The sequence below is a fragment of the Lygodium microphyllum genome, chromosome 2 (assembly GCF_053477565.2).
Source record: "Lygodium microphyllum isolate KBCC chromosome 2, Lygodium_microphyllum_v1.1.10, whole genome shotgun sequence".
Lineage (NCBI taxonomy): Eukaryota > Viridiplantae > Streptophyta > Polypodiopsida > Schizaeales > Lygodiaceae > Lygodium > Lygodium microphyllum.
In genome coordinates this window covers 120194560-120217476 of record NC_141136.1, presented here as the reverse complement: position 1 = coordinate 120217476, position 22917 = coordinate 120194560, and the positions used below count along the sequence as shown (strand labels likewise).

Below are 22917 nucleotides of genomic sequence, written 5' to 3'. Positions count from 1 at the left end.
CAAGAAGCATGAAATACAAGGCTTTTACAATAGTCTATCAGAGTAATGAGAGTAGAAGGACTGATGAGTCTTGTCCTTCCGATCCTAGTGGTCTTCATCTTCATCTTCATCTTCATCTTTTGGTCCATGGTCTTCTTCTTTCACAGCTGCAAGATAGGCCTTTTGGGACCTCTTCCTAGCATGATAGAACTTCTTAGTGTGTCCGGTCCTTTTGCATAAGTCACAGAAGAGCGGTTACTTTTTGCCTTTGTATCTGTTGTTTACATATAACATTTGTTCATCCTTTGAAGTGCTAGGCTCTTCTTTGCTTTTAAGTTTCTTTTCTTCATCTAGCAGAGAGTCTTTAATATCAACAAGTTGAGGATCAGGCATATTGGTTAGAGTGGTTGATACATTATCATAGGCAGGAGGCAGACTTTTTAACAAGACACCAATACAAACATAATCTTCATCCATTTTTAGCTTTATCCCTGCAAGTTGAGTAAGCAGGCTTTCCATGTAGTTCAGATGGGATGCCAAGGATGTATGAGGCTTCATATCAAGTCGGAAAAATTCAATCAATAGACCATACTTAGACAACTTTGACTGTGCACCAAATAAGGTATCCAATTTGTCCCAAGTGTCATGGAACGTGTCACAGGCATCCACATGATGGATGTAGCTGTCGTCCAATTCCAGTTTAATGATGGCCTGTGCCTTGTCATCATTCTTCTGCCAAGTAACTGCAAGGTCCGCATCTCGAGGTTTCTTCTCTTTGCCATTTGTGATGGCCCAAAGACCCTTCTTCATCAGAATGAGCTTGATGCGGGTTTGCCAGGTCTGAAACCGGACTCCCTTGAACCGAGAATTTGGAGAGTCTTTTCCCATGTTGGATGGCTGAAGCAGTAGCAAATCAGCACCAATTTCTCAGATTTCAGCAGCAAAAGAGTTGGTTGTGTCACAAGACAGAAGTGCTAAGAGCACTAGATGAGTGTCAATGGACACTATGTTTGTATCTTCTTCCTTGAGTCTTCCAAATCTGCAAAATTCTTCAAGATCTTCAGAATCCAAATCTTCCCCTCCTTGATTTGATGCTGGGAACTTCAGATTTAGTAGGCTTTAGCTTGGTTTAGTGGGAAGGAGTGAGAAACTGAGAGAAAAATGAGCTTGGGAGATTTTGGCTATGGTGGAATTAGGGTTTCTGAGACAGGGGCCTGGTTTTTCAGCTGTGCTGTGAACTCAATACTTGATCATTTTCAAAAGTTTTTTTATGAAAATGAAGCTTACTTCAAGGGCTATCAAAGCCCCATTGAGATCGACCAGATCATGGGCAGCTCGTCATGCGCAGAGCAGAAAGACATAGGTAGGCGCAATTTCGGATAGGAGGCGACGATTTCTGCAATGCTGACGTCGGGGCGCAGTAATGTTGGCCTTTAATGTGATGGAGAGTTGCACCTAATGTTGGGAAACATCTTCCAAGAAGAGTTCATAAGCTAATTTGACCTGTAGAGGGAGATCTCAGCCCTATATCAGAGGTATGTCCAGGCTAGCTATGGCAGCCTGGACACAGGACAGAAGCAAAGAAGAATGACAATGCTGGAGCTATAGGAGCCCAATGTCACTGATTGAGGTGTCAAAAAAAAAGCTCTGGAAGTAGAGGAACACTTTTCCAGAAGGAAGCTCCAGGAGGTTTGACCTGTGGAGTGAGATATAAGAGCTTCAAGCTAACAGGGTGATGTTGGCTTTGGCTGCCATGGAAGGTCAAGTAGAGATGGAGGTGAGAAATGGAACCATAAACTTGACTTGAGCTGACCTGAGATGGAGATGAGCTGAGAGAGAGTAGAGGAGAGCTAAGCCATGCTCAGCTAAGCTCTGATACCATGTGAAAGTACATGGATCTAGAGCATGGCAGTTAGTTATGGTGGATGAAAGGAGAAGAGTAAACTTATGATGGAGGAGACAAAGACACTGTTTGTTACACAAGTGAATTAGGTTCCAAGATTGAGACTTGGACTCATAAACACAATCTTATGTATGTGGACAATGACACTGAACACTTTACTGATAAGAAAAGAGTACTATCATTGCATTAAGAAAAGAAAGTAAGTACAATGCTTTATAGGAAAGTAGGAAACTGCAGTAGGCACCACTGTGCATATGGGATAGGTAAGCCTGCATGTCCTTGGCCTTGAAGTTCCATACAAAGAGGCTGTCAGTGAGTGTGATTGCTGAATCTCAACAGGGAACACCTTTCACCCACCTGAAACGGAAAAAACTACCATTTTACCGCTTATAAACCGCATTTTGGATTTACGGGAATTACATAGAACACGTAAATCATTGCAAAATCAAAATTTTCTGATACACAGCAATTAATTATGATGCAACCAGCACTCAAACAAATTTTCATCCAATAAAAACATCATTGTCATCATAAACTATCAAAAATCCTTCATTTTCTTCATAAAAATAGTCATACTGTGTTTTTACGAAACCCGAGATGCCTTGAATGACTGCATAACTAGTAGACGGAGCCTCCATTGCTCTCAATCCAATGCTACACCTCAATCTTCAGCATCTCCATCAATCTCCATCACCGCTTTCTTCAATCCCCTTCTTGATTCCTCCTTCAAGATGGTGCACATGAACAGCCCATAGAGAGGAGAGAGAGGGAGGAGAGAGAAAGACTAGATTCTGATCTCTTCATCCAGACAGCCATATCTCGCACAAAGACCGGCGATAGAGTCAGGAAAGAGGGAGAAGTTGCCGGGTATCATATGTTACATGGGGTCCTTGCAGCCTCAAATCATGATTTGTGGGGGGGGGGGGGGGCAATTTTTGGCGCCTGTTCTTCCACGCCATCTTCACGTTTTTTTTCTTCAAATTGAGGGAGGGGGGTTAAAAGTCCCAAAGGGCACCCCCCCTTTGGTCTTAAATTTGTCCACCCTTTCAAATTTTGGCCAATTTTTTGCCTCTTCCATGTCCGAACTCCGTTTCAGCCTCTGAAAAATCCTGCGCGTCCGTCTCAGCATCCCACATTGACTGGCAACTCCTGACATCCTGCACGGAAACCGGAAAAATTATCAAAAATCCACAAGTGTCGCTCGGGTGCTTTTTAAAAGCCGTCTTTCACTTGGTGCCTAAAATCATCCTAGCTGCAGCCATTGCCTTCGATGTTAAATATTTTTCCCCTAAATTCCGGATTTTTTAGCAAATTTTAGGCACATCTCGGACTCAAAACTCCGCTCTCATTGGCGACCACGGGATAGGGCGACTCAGCCCATCGAATCCCACAATAGATCTGCACAAAACCAACCAAAGGAAGCATCAAGCTGATACAAAATAGATACATACTAAAACACAGCACAATGCTCACCCTACCCCGTGACAAAACCAAGGCATGAAATCCACAAGGAGTAGGCCTAGCATAATCTGATAAAAGGTCCGAAGCTAGTCACTAACCGACTGCTCCAATGCGGCCAAACTAAAAAGAACTATCAAAGAAGGTCGCCCTAAGTGGTGGTCTGAACTACCTACCTAACTAAGGACAACACAAATAGGAGCTCCTACTAGGTGAGGACTCCTATAGCCTGATCAAGAAGTATTGTCTTTTAGCACATTTCTTCTTTTAGGTTTTTATGTTTCCATACTCGGGCGTGTAAAAAGGAGGGAGCTGAGCGTAGTGACCCAAGGAGAACAGGGCATCGGCCTCGGGCCCTGTCTCGGTACCCAAGAACCTACCAAGCCCTCGCGAGGTGACACTTAATCCTTTTCTGACGCTCACTTTTATTTTCGCTCCAACCTTCCTTACTTTCTTCTTTTCCAGCAAGACGCCATCCCTAGGAAGACAAGGCATCGGGCCCCGAGTCTGACTCGTCCCCAGGAACCTACCAGGCCTTCGCAAGGCGATGATCAACTGCTTATAAATCTTCCTTTCTTTTCTTTTCTATTTTTATAGGGGTTAGAACCCCTTTTTACACACCTTTGTATATATTTATTTTCTTTGAGATATTCAGGGTTTTTTTTCCTCTCTATCATCATCTTTTTTCCTTCGGCAGGCTTCTCTAACTGCCTCACAACTAACAAGAACTCCTGGAACGGCTGCCTAGCAGGCTAGCAGAACAGGGCACTAGGACTGCCTTCTAAAACAGGTCTTCCGATGCCTGGCAATGTCTTTGATATTGACGGAGGACCCAGTGTCTACGATAGCATTCTCCACTAATATTCCATCCACGTATACTGGGACCCTAGGGTAATTTTTTTCAGCATGATCAAACCAATCTTCCCCTACTCGTGCTATGCCCAAAGATTCTACAATATACCCAATACGCAGGATCTTCTTGAATTCCTTGCGTACTCCTGGAGATAATTTAATCAACTGTAAGAGGTTTACATCTGGTTTGACTTTTCTATAATTGACATGAACAAAATTGGAGTGCTAAAAGTTATGCTACATCCATGTCCTCCAAAGAAATGGCTACCAAGGCATTCTCTTCATTATTTTCAAAATGATCGAGTTGGTATAATCCTTCAAGGAGGGTACCTGTCATGACAATGTTCTATCTTGGTTTGGATCCTGAACGACACATTTGTTCTAGTGAAAATTCATTTGCAATCTTGCTCAAGGTAACCACGAAACGTTTCACCCTCGAAACATTGTGTTTCACCCTGAAACATTTCACCTTTGGGCAAGTCCCAAGTGAAATGGTTGAATAATATACATGAGATAGTTTTCTTTATAAACAATGACTTGCAACTTACATATCTATACCATACAAATCCTTTCATCTCAACAAATGATGTCTATCCTATATGTAGAGTGTGTCAAAACTCTCAAAAGAGCAAGAAAATATAAAATTTTCCATTTAAAAATATTGTTTCAATCAACCATTTCACTCAGGGTTTTTGCGTTTCATTGAAATGTTTCAGCCGTTTTGTGTTTCGGTAACATGATCTTGCTTTGGCAAAGAAAATAGATTTTTTGATGTGGGTTACATGCACTACATCCTTGAGCTAGATGTTGTCTCTAGTGGCTGCTAAAATAATTTGTCCTACACTTTGACAGGGTAGAGGTGGTTATTTGTGCATTGGACTCTTTTACCTAACGGTGCAGGGCTTAATTTTTAAGGAAACACTTCATAGACGTTACGTGCCTAGATGCATTGTTGTCTAAGTACCACACATTGGGGAATCTTTCTTGAAAACTAAATGCAAAATCATCTTTTGATGGTCGTTACTACGTACTAGAAAAGATTGGTTTTTAGAGGCGAAGTTGTCATTTTCATTGGGTATCCAATCCTCACTTGATGATGCAGTCATCCTTGCTTCCTTGGGTTTTCTCCTTTGCAATCCATTTCCTTCGCTCACTAACATAATGGCCCGGCTTCTTGCATTAGTGACAAATACTTGGCTTTCTAGCACTTAGTTGTTGATCATGATGCTGATGACAAGGGTGAGGTTTGCTAGCTTCTTGATGACTTGATGATGAAGCTTGCATTTTGGTTGAATCTGATTTTAACGAAGTACTAGAATTTCTTTTCCCTTGAACCTCTCGTAAAATGCGTGACTGTCGCTATGTTGGATTTTTTTTTTTTAGTTTTCTTTTCTTCTTAAAGCAGCCCTACAAGCTCCTAGAACTTGGGAGGGGTGATAGTAGACTTTCCTAGTGACAGATTGAGAGATATGAAGGTTGTGATAAGTCTTGGGGAGTGAATTTAAAGTATACGAGATGTGTTCTCACTCAATGATAGTTTTAGCATTGTTGCGATGAGCTCCTCCCTAGTGTTTTGGATTTTGGTGAGGTGTTTTGTCATGGAGTTGTCTTCATTCATCTTGACCAGTTTCAATTTTGCGATGAAGAGCAGCAATCCTAGCTTGATTTGTAATCTAGACATTGTTTCGAGAACATCCTGGTTGTCTTTGCAGTTTCATAAGAATGGGTGTCAGGAATAGTGGTCTCCTTCACCGTTAGGGAGATCCCATTGAGAATGCTCTTGGTGGTGTTGAGCAACAAGAGCTTCTGGAAGGGTAGTTACCCATGACTATCCCCCATAGCCCCTTTCGCTACCAGGACATTTGTTGACAAGACTCCAGAGGGGATGTTTTTTACCTGGAGTTTATCCTCCCTGCCTAGGAGACTAAAATTCTCTGAAACTCCGCATCTTCTTCAGCTAACCCATTAAAAATGGCAAAGGAACTCCTAAAGCTGGCAGATCCAGTGTCCCTGCAGGAATTGCAATGGGTTGTGCCATGACGACAATTGGATTGACAATAGGAGTTTGGACTGATGGAATCACACCCCCACTTGAAGTGGGTTGACTTGGTGGAAGAGAGAAAGAACTTGCGATTTCTCCTGCACCTAAAGGACTATGTGCAGCAGTTGGGTTACTAAGTCCACTACCTCTTATGCGTATCGGGCTACTCCTTTGAGGAGAATAACGACTTAGAATCTCCAACCGCCGTCTAGCCCTCTCAACATGTTCTGCTTTTTGTATTTCGGCTTGACGGTCCTTGTCAGAGGACATAAACCAACTTTTTTGGTTTCTAAAAACCCTAGATTCGAGAATCACCACTTGTTGGTAGCTCTCGGCAGAAACACCACTAATGGGACCTCAAATGGGCCTGCACTAGCTATGGCACTAGTCGGACCTCATGCTCATAACAGACAAACACACCCTCACGGCCTCACGGGCCAGGAGCGTCTATCTACTACTACTAAAGGACGAACTGTCCTAAAGCCTAATCTATGCATTTATAGTTTTGTAGTCCAACATTTCCCTTTCTATAAACTCCACAGAGGGAGAACCCTTACACATTGGCAATAAATGCCACGATAATCACATACATAGGAGGCAAGCTCTTGGTGGAATCACCGCGGCCTCACTACAGCTCTGCTACACCGCAGGGATTAGCCCCTTGATGCGTTGCTCAACATATTAAAAAAACGAATAAACTCCACTCTTCCATTTCGAAAGTATTCTAGGAGATACCATCTGTCCTTACTAAATAATCCCCCAAGAAATGAACGTCTATCCTACGGCTTAGGATGCCTTTCCACACTCAAGCGTGGGTCATTGTCATTGAAAACAGTTGCTATGCATCCAGTCCTTTTTTTCCTGATACCATGGTTGACATGCACATGCAAAAGTGGATGATCCTAAAGTGCTCAAACATAATTTTCAATGAGAAACGTGTTGTGCACAACCAGGCTTTCCAATGCTCCTTCACTAACTCATTGCAGCGATGTAAGGATAGAACCGAGAAAACACTCGTGCTACTATCCTCTTAATTAAAATACAACGAACTCTATGTCATGATATGCATCAAAAAATCAGCAACAATCAGCACAGAAATCACACCATTCAAACATCCCAACCCCCTACGTTTAGGTATTGCTTTCGTTACATAGGTGTAGAGGTTCATTTTGTCATGTTTTGATGTATAAAAAGTAATACATCACAAACTTTGACAAGGAGATAGGGAAAACTGAGGCTAAACCTCATGTTTTGCCACTACCATACATCCATAAACAATCCTTATATTTTTTCTTATTTTTGTGAGACGTATTTCTATTTTTTCCCTTATTTTTCTCATTTTCTTGATTTATTTGTCAATAAAATATGCTGTTTTCTGATTTTTCTTGTTCCAATCACTTCAGCATACTAACATTCAATTTATCTTCCATTTTTCCCCATGTAAACACCTTTCACCCACCCGAAACGGAAAAAACTACCATTTTATTGCTTAAAAACCGCATTTTGGGTTTACAAGAATTAAATAGAGCATGTAAATCATTGCAAAATCAAAATTTTCTGATACACAACAATTAATCATGATGCAACCAGCACTCAAACAAATTTTCATCCAATAAAAACATCATTATCATCATAAACTATCAAAAATCCTTCATTTTCTTCATAGAAATGGTCATATCGTGTTTTTACAAAACCCGAGATGCCTTGAATGACTGCATAACTAGCAGATGGAGCCTCCATTGCTCTCAATCCAATGCTGCACCTCAATCTTCAGCATCTCCATCAATCTCCATCACCGCTTTCTTAAATCCCCTTCCCGATTCCTCCTTCAAGATGGTGCACATGAACAGCCCATAGAGAGGAGAGAGAGGGAGGAGAGAGAAAGACTAGATTCTGATCTCTTCATCCAGACAACCATATCTCGTGCGAAGACCGACAATAGAGTCAGGAAAGAGGGAGAAGTTGCCGTGTATCATTTGTTACATGGGGTACTTGCAGCCTCAAATCATGATTTGTGAGGGGAGGGGGGAGCAATTTTCGGCGCCTATTCTTCCACGCCATCTTCACATTTTTTTTCTTCAAATTGAGGGAGGGGGGTTAAAAGTCCCAAAGAGCACCCCCCCTTTGGTCTTAAATTTGTCCACCCTTTCAAATCTTGGCCAATTTTTGGCCTCTTCCGCGTCCGGACTTTGTTTCAGCCTTTGAAAAATCCTGCACATCTGTCTCGGCATCCCGCACTGACTGGCAACTCCTGACATCCCGCACGGCAGTCGAAAAAATTATCAAAAATCCACAAGTGTCGCTCGGGCACTTTTTAAAAGCCGTCTTTCACTTGGTGCTTAAAATCGTCCTAGCTGCAGCCGCCGCCTTCGATGTTAAATATTTTTCCCCTAAATTCTGGATTTTTTTGGCAAATTTTAGGCACATCGCGGGCTCAAAATTCCACTCTCATTGCGCAATCACCCAATCCCCCTACTTACACCATATCATGATGGCCTATTTTTTGGTAAATTTTTTGGTGCTTTTTTGGGATTAGGGTTTTCCCTTCCCCTCAAGACCATTCACACTCAGCTCCCCTTATCCCCTCTAGCATAAGGAGGATCCCCTTCTTCAGTATATATTTGATGTAAAAATTCTATCTTCTTTAGTAGCTTAAAAAATATATAAGAGATATTGATAGTTATACATTTTAGATAATATATATTTTTTACTAATAATTCTATCAATTCACTAAAATATTTTTATTTTAGAGAGAATATATTTTTCAAGAGTTATGAAATATAGTTTTTATTTACTAAATAATATATTCTATTCTTTTGAGCTATAAAAAAAGATTGAAGAGATATTGAATAATTATATCTATTATCATGGGTTTCATGTAAGAATTTGACTATTGATGACTTATTTATTCAACTCCATTGATTTATCAAATATTTATATTATTATATAAATGACTCCATTAATAATTTATTTATCTAACTCCATTGATTTGTCAAAAGTTCATGTTATTTCATGTAGAGGACTTTGTATAATATCATATGATACTCTTTAAAATATTTTCAAAATATAAATACTATCATGAATATTGCTATAGAGTAAAGGAGATCTATAATCACAAGGATTATTTTGATGGTCATTTTTTTGTGAAATGTGAGAAATATTACATTTGAATAAAGATATACAAGGATAAGGCATTAATAATGTAGTGATGTTTTCAATTATAAAATGAGTCTGCATTAGAATTAGAGTTATGAGAGAGAGAAATAGAGTCAAGTCCTTTCTATTTCTTCTTATAAATCAAGGGAAGAGATCTTAAGAGACTTACCAGGATATGATAGCATAAGTAATATTATCCCATGACATTAAGCCACCATTTAGGTATTGAAATTTGATACTGCTATCACAATCGAGGATATTGAAACTCGATAGTGCTATTAAGAATCACCGTTGAGGGTATGATGATAAAAAGACTCCCAAGAGCCCCTAATATGAAGTAAAAAGTTATATCCTTCATATTCTTTGAAGCATCCTGCACACATAAAATCCTCTTACTCCTAAAGTTGATATGATACACAATATCACTGATACATTTATCTATTACTAGGTTAATGTTTTTTTTATATTTTAATAGACTAAAAATCAAATAATAAATGTTTTTAATCTATTACTAGGTAAATATTTTTGTCTCCTAGAAATCAAAGTACTTTCTTTCTTCTAATTATAATATATTATCATTGTCTTATCCATTGGTGCTTACTAAAAAGTTGATATTGCAACACTATAATGAATATATTCTATTTTCAAGTGCCAAGATCAAGGTGAAAATTTTCACTTTCTACTCTATTAGCTTGAGGTTCATCCTTAATATATCTATCCCTACTAATTTCTATCAACACCATGGGACTCTTTTAACCATTTTCTTATGAATGAAATTGAAGAGAAAAAGCTTGCATTTGGTTGAAATAAAATCTTACAAAATGGATGTCTTAGGGGACAAAGTAAAGATGCAGCTTGAATGTCCCAACCCAGTTGGGTCTACTAAAAACTGACAAGCTGATCTCATTTCAGGTCCATGGAGGACCATGTCTCCATAGCTCAATCAGCAAGTAAGTGGTGTTGGCCCTCTATTATGTAGCTGTGTTGAGACTCTTTTGATTGTTGATCACCTTCTCAAGATTTTGTGAAATGAGATGAAGGGAGACCAATGCAGACTGATGGTAAGAACTAGACGTGATTTTGGTGAGAAATTTTATGACAGAGTAAAATTCGCTTTAAGAACTAAGAAACAAAGAGAAGAGGGGAGAACGATGGTTCAAATGAATGTAGACAAAAAAAGAAGCATAATTTTGGTAGAAAACGTGATAGTAGAATATTTAACCATTCAAAAAGAAAGAATAATGGCCGAAAAGTGACCCTTGACATGAGTTAACATCTTTAGGCATTTAATGGCCAACCTCTTAAATGAATAATACATTCTCTCATTAATCACATTTGAATGGCCAAATTTGGAGGGTCCATTCTTTTAAAAGCTCAACTAATTTTAGCAACTTAATCATTTTCTTGCAAGTGCCATTTTTCAAACGTTTTTGGCCCTAATAGCTTCAACCCAATAAACATTTGGTAAGTTCTTTTCATTAAGCATTGCCTTGGCAGCTTCCATAAGTAGACAATTGTTTCTCTTTGCCACACCATTCTATTGTGGTGTGTAACTACATGTGAGCTGCTTTTTTATGCCATATTTTTCCAAGTACCTATCAAACTCTCTAAAGACATATTCTCCACCTCCATCAGATCTTAGACATGAGATATAACATCCAAACTCATTTTCAGCATGTGTCTTAAAATCCTTAAATACATCAAGCAGCTCATCCTTGTGCTTTAGGATATACATCCATGCATATCTACTAAAATCATTGATAAATAACACATAATGCTTGGCACCACCAAAAAATGCATTATGGGCAAGACCCCATACATCCAAATGTATCAATTACAAAGGTTGAGAATTGTTTTTGACATGTTGCATAAACAAAATCTTGCTTGTTTCCCAAACTGACAGGTGGAACATACATGTCTTGGATCAGTGTACTTAAACTTTGGCAAACCAAGTACAACCTACTTTTGATGCATATTTTTTAGCCTCTGAATATTGACATGACCAATGCATTTTGTGCCAGATATCTACATTTTGAACCGCTCCATTATCATGGGCAAACATGGCTGCTTTCCATTCAGGGATAGATGCATCCAAAGTGAACATTTTACCATCTCTCTTTCCTTTAGCAATCAATTTGTAGCCATTTCCATATTCCTCAATAAAGCAACCATCTCCATTGAATCTGACTTGCAGATTCTATTTTTCCATTTCTCCAACAACTGACAATAAAATCTTAGTAATAGAGGGCACATGTAGTACATCATATAGACTCTTCTTTTTGCCATCATGCATGATTAGTGGAACCACACATGTATGCTTAATATCATGCTGTGTGTCATCACCAATGTATACATGTCCATGGGAACTTGTTATCAACTCATCAAACCACTCACCATGCAGAGTCATTTGATTAGATGCTCCTAAGCCTATATACCACTTGTCATCCTTGCCTTGCTTAGATGTATTCTTAGAAACATGCTGCATAACAAACAACCTATCTTCGTGATCATCTTGTGTACCACTAGAAGATGCATAATTTCCATTTTGTTTGCCTTTTGTCTTCATATCTGCTTGCTTTTTATGATAGTCCTTTGCTATGTGTCCATATCTTCCACAATAATGATAGTCTTTATCCTTGTTAGATTGCTCATGCAACTGCCAAGAGCCACCTCTATCTCTAGGTGATCTCCCCCTGCCTCTAAAGGCTCCAGATCCTCATTTTCCTTGCACATTCAAGCTTTGCCGTGCATTTTGTTACTCATGTCCTCTATATGTATTTCGAGTGTCCCCACGACCTTGAAAAGCTCCACGAGCTCTACCACCTCTAGCTCGTGACTAGAGTAAAAGATAGTATCTTTGCTTTGAGAGGTACTTGAACCTATATTCAAGCCAAGCTTGACTTCTTCATGTAGTAGCAATGCAAGTAATTGAACCTAGGTAGGGGGATTTGCTCTCAGAGAAATCGAAGTATCAAATGCTTTGTACTCCTTGCCTGATCCATTCAATGTAACTGCAATCATGTCCTCCTCTGAGACTTAAGAACCAATAGTAGCAAGTTAATTTGCTATGGTTTTTATCTTTGTTGTATAAGCTTGAATGATCTTGCCATTTCTAGATATATTATTAAATTGCTGCTTCAACTGTATCTTCCTTACATGAGTAACATTACCATAATTCTTCATGAGAATATCCCAAGCATCTTTTGGGGACTGATTGCTTGTAATTTGCATAGCCATCGCATCAGAAATGCATAAAGAGAACCAATGGAACACTTTGATTGCTCTTTCCAACCACTGCCAATGATCTCTTCGTTGATCATGAGTCGGATTCCATTCAGGCAGTTTAGGGGCATGATTATGCAGCGTGTTAATGTCTTCAGATCTAGTTTTCAACCAGCAACCATAATGTTTTAACACTTAGATAATGCTTGCCTAGCTTTACATGACATTGCTATTCATTCTTGAGCATTAAAGTATGGCATTTAATGGTTGATGTTGCCCATTACACCCTCAAGAGAAACTTGCGCAATCTATGAGTATCACATTTTCTGATCTGCTGCAAATGTTGGTCATTAATGAGCTCATTAACAAGCTCTAACACATGCCATTGATCCTCTATGCAAGCCTCAACAAGTTCTAACAATTGCAAGAGCTCCAACTCTAATGCATACCTTTCAAATGTCGACTATGGCTTCCTTTTCTTGCAGATCCACTTTAGTCTTCTCCTCTTCAAGCTTTGACTTCCGTGACTCCAATGCCAAGCTTGTATGCTCAAGTTTCATTGCTTCAATGCTCTCATACCATGTTAAAGTTTTAGATAGAGAGAGAAAGACATAGACATTGAGAGAAACCCACACACAGAGAGTAGAGTTCTTTCATGTTCTTCACCTTCATTATTCAGAACCTATAGACTAAAGTCTAGTTACACACTACATAACAGTCTAGGTCACTAATTGACTATATTGTCATTAACTATGGTTGAGTCTTCGACCCATTTATTACAACACACATGGCATATGATGACAGTCAATACTACAAGTACTGTTAAGATAGAATTGGTGATGGTGATTATGAGCTTGAATCTCAACACTCTTATGTTGATCATGAAGGTTACTAGTAGAGCTGATGGACCTCTAGCTTGATGTAAGATTGTCTCTTGAGTTTCTTGAAGTTGTCATTGTAGGTCTTGCATAGCTAAGCCCAAAGCTTGAGGTCAGCTTGTAGCCTTGCATTACTTTCTTGAAACTCTTGGATTTGTTGCTGGATGCTTTGTAAAGAAGCAACAATACCTTCCATTATGGACTCCATGAGGACTGGGCAAGATCATGGTAAAAGGGTCTTGCCAAATTGTTATGGGCATGAGAAGTGCTCTTTGAGAGCAAGGAGATTACTCTCACAACTTACAACATAAGAACTTGAAAGAGAAATTGAACTAGAACTTGATTGCAAGATAACTCAATTACTTGATTGCAAGAGAACTCGATCACAAGTGAATACTCACAAGAGCGTGGCTTGATTACAAGATAAGACTAGAACATGACAAGAACTCAAAGAGGACTTACCTCACACGAGCCTCACAACTAGTGAGTTGGCAAGAGTCATGGGCTTGTAGCTCTTTGCCCCTATTAATACTATAGCCTAGGGAGATTAAGGGGAACACGTGTTGTTACAAGAGGATGCCACATGACATGACAGTAGATCGACACATGGCATGTTGACATCAATGATGACATTATCAATGATGCAAATAACTTTTAAAATGTCCTAGAAACTTCTTGGAACCTAGGACTGTCCCGGCTTGCATACGAATGAAAAGCTATTCTTGCTTGTGCTTATTGAGAGGCTACAGGCATGGGGAGCACAAGTAAGGGGTGCTTATTGTTATACTATTTTCATGTATACATTTTATGTTTTGCTCAAGAGTTTTCATAATTTTGGTGTGTTTCTTGTTGCAAGATTTGGATGACGAGCTACTACAAAAGGATGAGATTTTTTATTAGGCATCTTATCTTTCTATGGTTTATCTTTCTATGGTTTATTGCATGCTTTTATCAATATGCATAGACTCTCTTATTTGTATTTGGATAGTTTTCGATTAGGGGTATCATCATTCTGTGGTCTATCTCATCTATACTCTATAGCTTAGTTTAATTATTTCATTTATAGATTCTCTTATTTGTATTTGATATAGGACACTAATTCAAAGATTTTCATGCATTTTCTATCATCGTATATTGAACATTAATTTACATATGTTTGTACATCTTATTGTCTCATCAATTGCTTCACGTACTCTTGCATATTGTTAGGCTTTGTTTTCTTTAATTAATTGGTTGAAGTTCTCTAGTTGCTTCTTATGTAGACAATCCATGTTGATAGGATAACAAGAAAGGGGAGCAAGGATTTAGCCCTTGCAACCTCTCCTAATTTCTTTTTCTTTGCAATTGTCAATACTTGGGAGACTTACTCATAAATATATAAGTCTACTATAAATATTTAAACTATTTTAGTCCTTTTTTACATATAGAAGGGATCATATAATAGGGATATTTACAAGTTGAATAGAAAAAGGGTGTGTTTTATTTAGTATAAATTTATAGATAAGGGTTTTTAAAATTAGGCCCTGAATACATGTGATAGTGAGGGTTTAATTATATGAACTCAAGAGCGGATACTTGCATTGAAAATGTTTTATGTAATTGTTAGTATGACCCTCATAAGATACATAGGTATAATCAATGATATATGTGTTAGTATATATTGACAATGATATTGATGAATATTCCAATGGAACCATGGGCATATTGATGTATTGATTTTAATGATTATTTTGATGTTTATGTCAATGGTAGGGACCAAGTTTTGTAAGCTTTTGTGCAATCACTTTTGTCAATGTATCTCTTAGGATACCCTTCATGTGTTGTAGTGAAGATTCTTTGCAAATAATGGCTAAGGACTTAGTAGTTATGCTACTTGTCTACACACACAACATGTATACTGTGATTTACAACTAAGTTAGCAGTAATAAACAACATGTTTTACCATCCTCAGGTAAGTTACTCATGGATATATGTGTGCATCATGTGGGTTCAAAATAAGATATTTTTAAAATATAAAATTTATATATTTTTTAACATACAAAAGTGTGTAATATAAATGGGTTATGTCTTATTCAAAAAAAAATCACATATAAGGATATTTATAAATAGGCATTGAATGCATGTGATGTAGAGGTTATACATATAGTAACCTCCTCGAGTTACCATCCAATGCAAGTATATAGTAGTTATGCTACATAACGATATATACAATACATGTAGCATCATGAAATAATAATTAGTAGACAAGGTGTATTCTCAACATCCAATCCCAATAAACAAGTCTATTTCTTCCTGCACAAACTTGTGAATTTAGTGTTTCTAAGAATATAATTGAGATTTTTACAATTGTTAGTGTACAAGAGTTATGCTGTATGCCACATATAAATCAGATGGCTTTGCCATGACTTAGAATTGGCAAAGTTCATCAACAATTTAAGGCTTTCTCATTTTATAGTATACCACAAAACTTTATTTGAGGACAAATCATAACTCCTTACCATTGCTATGAAGACACTCTAAAGATACTTAGGAAGCTATATTCTTGTGATGTGGAATCTCTCTCTCTCTCTCTCTCTGCAAGAATATTGGAACACACTCATATTTTCTCTCTCATCCACATATAGCACTACACTCATGTAGGTACATTGAAAACTCTTGTTGAGAAATGCAATAAAGTCACACATGTACCTCCACTACCCATATAAATTATAGACACAAGAATGCATATTATAAGCACATTTTTTAAAACACTATTTATTATGTGTTCTCTTTATAGTTTTGATCATAGATATATACTTACGATGGCACTTGGTAAACTCATTGGGATTAATTTTCTCTAAAATTCAACATATTGGGGAATATGGGAATTTCCCATAAGTTTGAGACACGTGGTCAAATATTTGGATTTGTCATAACTTGAATACTATAACTCCGAATCAATTGCTCTATAGCTCAATATATTCCATTTTTCAAGCGCTTTCTAACGACAGGTCACATCATATGGTTTTGAGAAACTTATGGATATGCTATCTATAGCTCAATATATTCCATTTTTCAAGCGCTTTCTAACGATAGGCATATCATATGGTTGTGAGAAACTTATGGGTATGCTATCTGGCCACCTTTTCAGTATTCAAAAAATGGAAATTGGGAAAAGTAAAATAAAAAAGAGGTTGCTTATAGTATTGCCATGCAATAAATATTCAAAAAATGGAAATTGGGAAAAGTAAAATAAAAAAGAGGTTGCTTATACTATTGCCATGCAATAAATATTGTTTCCTTTTCTTGAGACTACACAAGCACATACATGAAAGATTTTGTAGACTTGTGTACTTTTCTTGAAACTACACAAGCACATACATAAAAGATTTCATGGACTTGTGTACTCTCTCTTTGATAGGTTTTCAACGTTCATGCATGAAACCATGCTACTTATAGCATGGGAGGGCTTGTACAATAGCCCTTAGTAGTGCACACATGCTACCCTATTGCACATAGCTAAACTGATTGGAGCATGGACATTGCACCATCATTGATTGAGCTTCCACTTCCTATCATGAAATCCATCATGTCTATGGCCACATTGTTTCACTCGTGAAATCCATCATGTCTATGGCCACATTGTTTCACTTAAGAGTCTCTTCAAAAGGTTATTTTTACGAGTTATTGGGTGATTAGTTGTTGTCAATCATGAGGTTTATATATTAACATGTTGTGGATAGTATGACTATTGGTTGTATGGTATTGACAATGTAGATGTTGAACACTAAGGCTTGCATGAATAAGAATTGGTACAAGCTTATTCACAATGCTTCTTACTAATCTCATGATCATATAGGATGTGATAGTTAGGTGTGATTCCTCTGGATGCAATGTGTTAACTTAGGTGCTTTTCTTGTGAACATGTCAAGAGTTTTTAGGCATGGTTGTGCTTGATATCCATGGTGTCCTCCAAGAGGCTAGAGGGTCATGAGCAAGGTGTTCCACCACAACACTCCTACTACTGGGGCAAGAAAGTGGGCAATATTAAATTATTTTCGACCCTAACTCTTTGGATACCAAGAATGTTTAGGAAGGTGGTGATTTTTTTAAAAAATAATGTGATACCATTTTTGGCAGGTATATGGGAGTCCAAGATTTTTGCGACAGTGGCATTCTTGCATTCGCCAGTGAGAAACCTGATGTTCTTCCATCTACACACACACACACACACACATACACACACACACACACACTCTCTCTCTCTCAACTCGTCTAAGCCCCAGAAATCCCGCAGCCTCGCACGAAAAAATCGAATCAGTTCTCCTCATCCGCCGTGACGAGGCCTCTCTGTGATTCTACCATTCCAATGCCTAGACAAATATTGGACCCCATGAGGCCACTCAGACTCCTCGGATGCTGCTGCAGAGAGGCTATGGGAGAAGGCCCCAATTGGGAATAATGGGATTGCCAACCCGGCTCCTGCTTTTAGTAAGGAAACATCGAGTCAGTGGAAATGCTCAAAGTCTTCTTTTTACCCGATAATCCTGCGAAGGCACTATGTTGGTGCTTCTTCTTCCCTAAATGCTTTAAAACCATACAGAATAGGAGACATATATAATAGCAGTTTGTGGGTTTCTGTCTTCTGGGAGATCAAGACTTACCAAATGGCTCGGGGCTGGGATGAAGGGCATGCGTCCTTGACAGCACAGACACAAACACAAGAGAATGCTTCTGCTAATAATGCCAACAATGCCAATAGTCAAGGATATTCAGAGCAGGAATTTGGGCACAAATCTCTCCTGCGGAACGACTCCCTCTATCAAGTGCACAATAAGCTCACTATCCCACTCCTGATCATTCTTACATATCTCTCTAATCTGAATCTCTGTTGTATCTCTCTCACTGAGCATGAATTTTCGTTCTTTGCAGTATCTCCTGCAGACCAGTGTATTCCCTCGAGAGCCAGCCCCCCTCCGCGAGCTAAGAGAGATGACAGAGAAACATCCATGGTTAGTATGCCTCCTAAGTATTAACTAACTGCACTCCAAGACTTGGTAGTAGGATTAGTAATTGATTGATAGTAGTCGAGTAACAGTAGTCAGGATTAGTAATTGAATACTCCAATTGCATATATTATTGACAGGGCCGTGATGGCCATATCACCTGATGAGGGCCAGTTTCTGATGCTGCTGTTGAGACTGATCAATGCCAAGAACACCCTCGAGCTTGGTGTTTTCACTGGCTACTCTCTTCTCAGCACTGCCTTGGCTCTTCCAGATGATGGCAAGGTACTACATTATCATAATATCATGCTTACAGGACCAGTTCTAGTGACAGTGCATGAATCATGGTTGCACTGCAATTAAAAGGATCAGCCTTGTAAGTTATGTATACATTGCTGTCAACAGGGCTAGAACTTTTAAGGGGTTTACTGAAAATAATTGATAGTGTTGGAAACTTGCATCTGAGATGTGAAATCTAATCATGCTGAACAACCCCGGTTGAAGGTTGAGCATGTCTGTGTTTTGCTGTTTTATATAACTTCGGGATATTAGGGTTATGAAATGCTGTCAATCAGACTTTGTTTGGAACACTTCAGGGCCAGCAAGCCAGTCACTTTAAACCCTCGTAGTGCACTAGCCTGGTGATTGTTCGGTCTGATTATATTCTGACTAAATTCAACATGACAGATAATTGCCTTGGATATTAACCGTCAATCCTACGAGCTCGGGGTTCCTTTTCTGAAGAAGGCAGGGGTGCATCACAAGATTGATTTTAGAGAAGGCATGTGCATGCCCATGCTTGACGAACTACTGCTGGATGTAAGTTTACATGGCCTACCTCATGGGCATGTTATAACAAGATCCTTCAGAGCTGTTTCCTCCCAATAGTTTTGCCCCTGTGGACAATATCTCTGATACATTGTGTGCAGCATACACATGCTCAACCCTGCACGAATGCATGCATGTTGAGTGCATATACAACAAGGGGAAGTTATGACGAAGTTAGTCTGTCCAAAGAGACTTATTTCAAACGAGGAGGCTATTTTCATGAGGTCGCCGGCCTGAACGGCTTCTTCACAATGATAGATGATGTATTGCAGTATCTTAGGATGTTTTAGATATAGTCTTACTGGTTTAGGATGTTTAAAAACTTGCTGCTTCAGATAATACAGTCTTACTGTCTGGTTTACTGGTTTTATGCAGGAGAAGAATTTGGGGTTCTTTGATTTTGTGTTTGTGGATGCCGACAAGGACAACTATTTGAACTATCATGAGAGGGTTATGAAGCTGGTGAAAGTTGGGGGGTTGATAGTCTATGATAACACACTATGGAGTGGGTCTGTGGCTGCCCCTGGTGACACCCCTTTCCCTGACTATGTCATACATGGTAGGCCTTTTATACAGGAGCTGAACAAGGCACTCGCAGCTGATCCTCACATCGAGATCAGCATGGTGGCCATTGGGGATGGCATCACTCTCTGCAGAAGACTCTACTGACCTGACACTCAACACACTCCCACTCACTGTCTGCTGACTAATGTCCAATTACACAGAATATAGTCTTGGTTACTGTGGTATCTGTTACAGTACTGACAGAAGCAAGGAAAGGGAAAGCAAAGAGGATAGGTAGTGTGTCAGTTGACACTCATATAACTGCCAGTAGGTTCCGTTGTATGTATAAGTAAAAGGGAACTTATGTATAAGTAAAGGGAACTGCACCTTTCAAGATTGCAATTTGCAAGGCTGAGTACCTAGCTTCTTTCTTTTTGTCACCTAGTCTAGCACTCGATACAAATGGGCTCAACTATTGCTTGAAAATAGTGTAAAGGCGCCCCCCCCCAAACCAACACTCACCCCACCCCAATTTAGCAATAGTTTTGCACAAAAGATGCAAATTTTAAAGTCACTTCAACCAATTACAACTTCTTATGTATTATGTATAGGTCATGTGCAGGACGATTCGACTTGCATGAGATGTCAAAAGTCGAAGTTGATGGCATGTGGAAGGATCACTTAAACTTTGACTTCAAAAAAGGTGTAACCCTAGCCATTTGATGAAGCCCCTCTCAAAATAGAGGTACTTTGTGAGCGGGCTCAAGTTCACTTTACGTGCCATAAGTTAATTGGCGACACCCAGAATCTTGTTTCTCACAACATTGTTCCTTCTCCCTTTGTTCTAATGGACCTCCTCTTTCGATCCTTCTCTCCTCCTCCTACACTGTGAGTACCACCAATGCATTAACTTGTGTAGGGCTATAGGTCTCAAATTTATTCTCTCCTCTATGCATGTCAATAGACCTACATAGGGCTCATATATAAGCTTATTTGCAAGTCAAGCAATTGACTATATATTTTGAATTTTGTAAAACCTTAAAACAATGCATCTTTAAGTGTCACTCTATTAACCCTTCATTATCACTTTTTTGTAAAGATACAGGAAAAAATTAAATTGGAAATACAAAGAAATAGACTAAATTGCCAAGAAACCATAGCCAAGGTGGCTAGGCTAAAATGATATTACCATTAATGACTGAGAATCAATTGATGAGAGGCTGCAGCATGGTATGCACCCCAAGCTATGGTGGCCAAGAGTATGCACTCTCTTAGATAGTCAGAGATTGAGACCTCAAACATGAAATGTTAGAATATGGCAAAAAGATCCTTGGTTAGTTACAGCTAAGCCTTTTATACTTAACCCTAGAATGCTAAATATTGGCTAAGGTATTAATGCATTTTTACTCTATTATAAGCCATCCCCGCCTAGAAGAGTTTTGTCCTGAAAGCTGAATTTGGGGATAAGATACAAGGATGAGTACAAGGATAGCTTGAAATAGATGAAGTCATGTTGAAATAAAAGTCCATGTTGAAGAAGAACAAATAAAGTCGATGAAGAAAGACTACGTAAGTGGAACAAACTATTGTAGGCTGTCCAAAATAGGCTACATTACAAATCTGTCCATATCTTGAAGTAGACATGTCCAATTTTCGTGTGCAAGTTGTAGAAATGTAGAGGACAGTATGTAGTATCTAGTCATGCCATCACAATCCAATTTTGATTAAGATAAAGTAATTAATTTCAATACATAAATTTATTACAACAAGCTGATTACTACTTATTATTGAATGAATTATCCTCTTAAAGAAGCCATGGAAATTGTCCCAAATACGAAGCATGTTGCCAAAAAGATTCTTCCATAAGCAAACCCTTCCACTTTATAAGATACTCCACCAGAACTCGGTTCCTTTTAGAACCTTCTTATGCTTACCAATAATCTTTTCAGGTTTATAAATGATTAAACCATCTTTATCAAGGGGAGGTAGTTCTTTAAGAACTTGGATTTTAGGGCCAACATACTTCTTGAGCTAAGATACATGAAAGACATTGTGGATAAGTGGTTGAAGGTAAATCAAGTTGATGGGCAAGATCCCCAACTGGCTTAATTATTTGGCATGGACCATAATATCTATAAGCAAGTTTATTATGTCCTCCCTTAAGAGAAGCATAATGGGATTTTGGAACATTCAAGAAAACCCATTCACCTTTGTCAAACTCCACGTGTCTTCTTTTCTCATCTGCATAGGTCTTCATTATCTCTTGAGATTTTTCAATGTTATACTTGCATTGCTTCATAAGAGCCTCCATCTTCTCTAACTCTTCATAAGCATTAGGATTCACATAATCATGAAACAATGCAGAAGACACTTGAACTTTATACCCATATAATGCTTCAAAAGGAGACATTCCAATACTCATGTGATGAGTATTATTATAATAAAATTTTGCAAGATGAAGGTGATGGTTCCATGCATTTTGTGTATCGTGGCAAAAATGACACAAGTACAGCTCGTCATTTGTTAACCCCTTTGGTTTGCTCGTTCATTGGTGGATGATAAGTCATATTAGGAGTCAAAATAGTCCCCATAAAAGAGAACATAACATAATCCTCTAAAATCTGCCCATAAATTTAGTATCGTGATGGGACATAATCTTCATTGGCATTCCATGAAGCTTAAATACACATTCCATAAATTGATCAACCACTTGCTTTGCTATAAATTGAGCCTTCATTAGAATGAAATGGGCTGATTTAGTCAATCAATCTACCACCACACATGCTATTCCACCCATGTTTTGTTGTAGACAATCCCACTTCCCATGAGGAATAGGTAGTGGAAGCTGAAGCCAACCACATCGGGTAGAAGTGTGGAATCCTTATTTTGTTTTCACAGAAGACAACTCATAAGTTATTAGCCTTTAACATCTCTCCAAATACTCGTCCAAATACCCTTCAAATAAAAGCTCTTATGGATATTATCAAATGTTTTGAACAACCCATGATGTCCCACTAAAGGTGAAGAGTGCATCTATGCAAAATGCAATCTTTAAAAGATGATTGAGGAGTCAAGAAAACCCGTCCTTGATACCATAAAAGACCATTGTGC

General features: G+C 38.6%; 1 protein-coding gene across 2 annotated transcripts; it reads left to right on the top strand.

Moving 5' to 3' along the window:
* Positions 1–17668: 17668 nt before the first annotated feature.
* Positions 17669–20568, top strand: LOC148040246 (caffeoyl-CoA O-methyltransferase 5-like). Of its 2 annotated transcripts, XM_087666307.1 has the most exons (5): positions 17669–18294; positions 18401–18480; positions 18615–18759; positions 19162–19293; positions 19678–20568. In XM_087666307.1, exons 1-5 carry the CDS (start codon positions 18136–18138, stop codon positions 19969–19971), a joined length of 810 nt encoding a protein of 269 aa, XP_087522433.1. In that variant the 5' UTR covers positions 17669–18135; the 3' UTR covers positions 19972–20568. The 2 variants fall into 2 exon arrangements, with proteins under 2 accessions (XP_087522433.1, XP_087522441.1); XM_087666315.1 differs by lacking the exon at positions 19162–19293.
* The last annotated feature ends 2349 nt before the right edge of the window (positions 20569–22917 follow it).

Bases quoted from the DNA above. Each gene is read 5' to 3' on its own strand.
- LOC148040246 (XM_087666307.1), top strand. From the start codon at position 18,136: ATGGCTCGGGGCTGGGATGAAGGGCATGCGTCCTTGACAGCACAGACA. The intron at 18,760-19,161 runs GTACTACATTAT...TCAACATGACAG, and splicing joins CTCTTCCAGATGATGGCAAG to ATAATTGCCTTGGATATTAA. The intron at 19,294-19,677 runs GTAAGTTTACAT...GGTTTTATGCAG, and splicing joins TTGACGAACTACTGCTGGAT to GAGAAGAATTTGGGGTTCTT.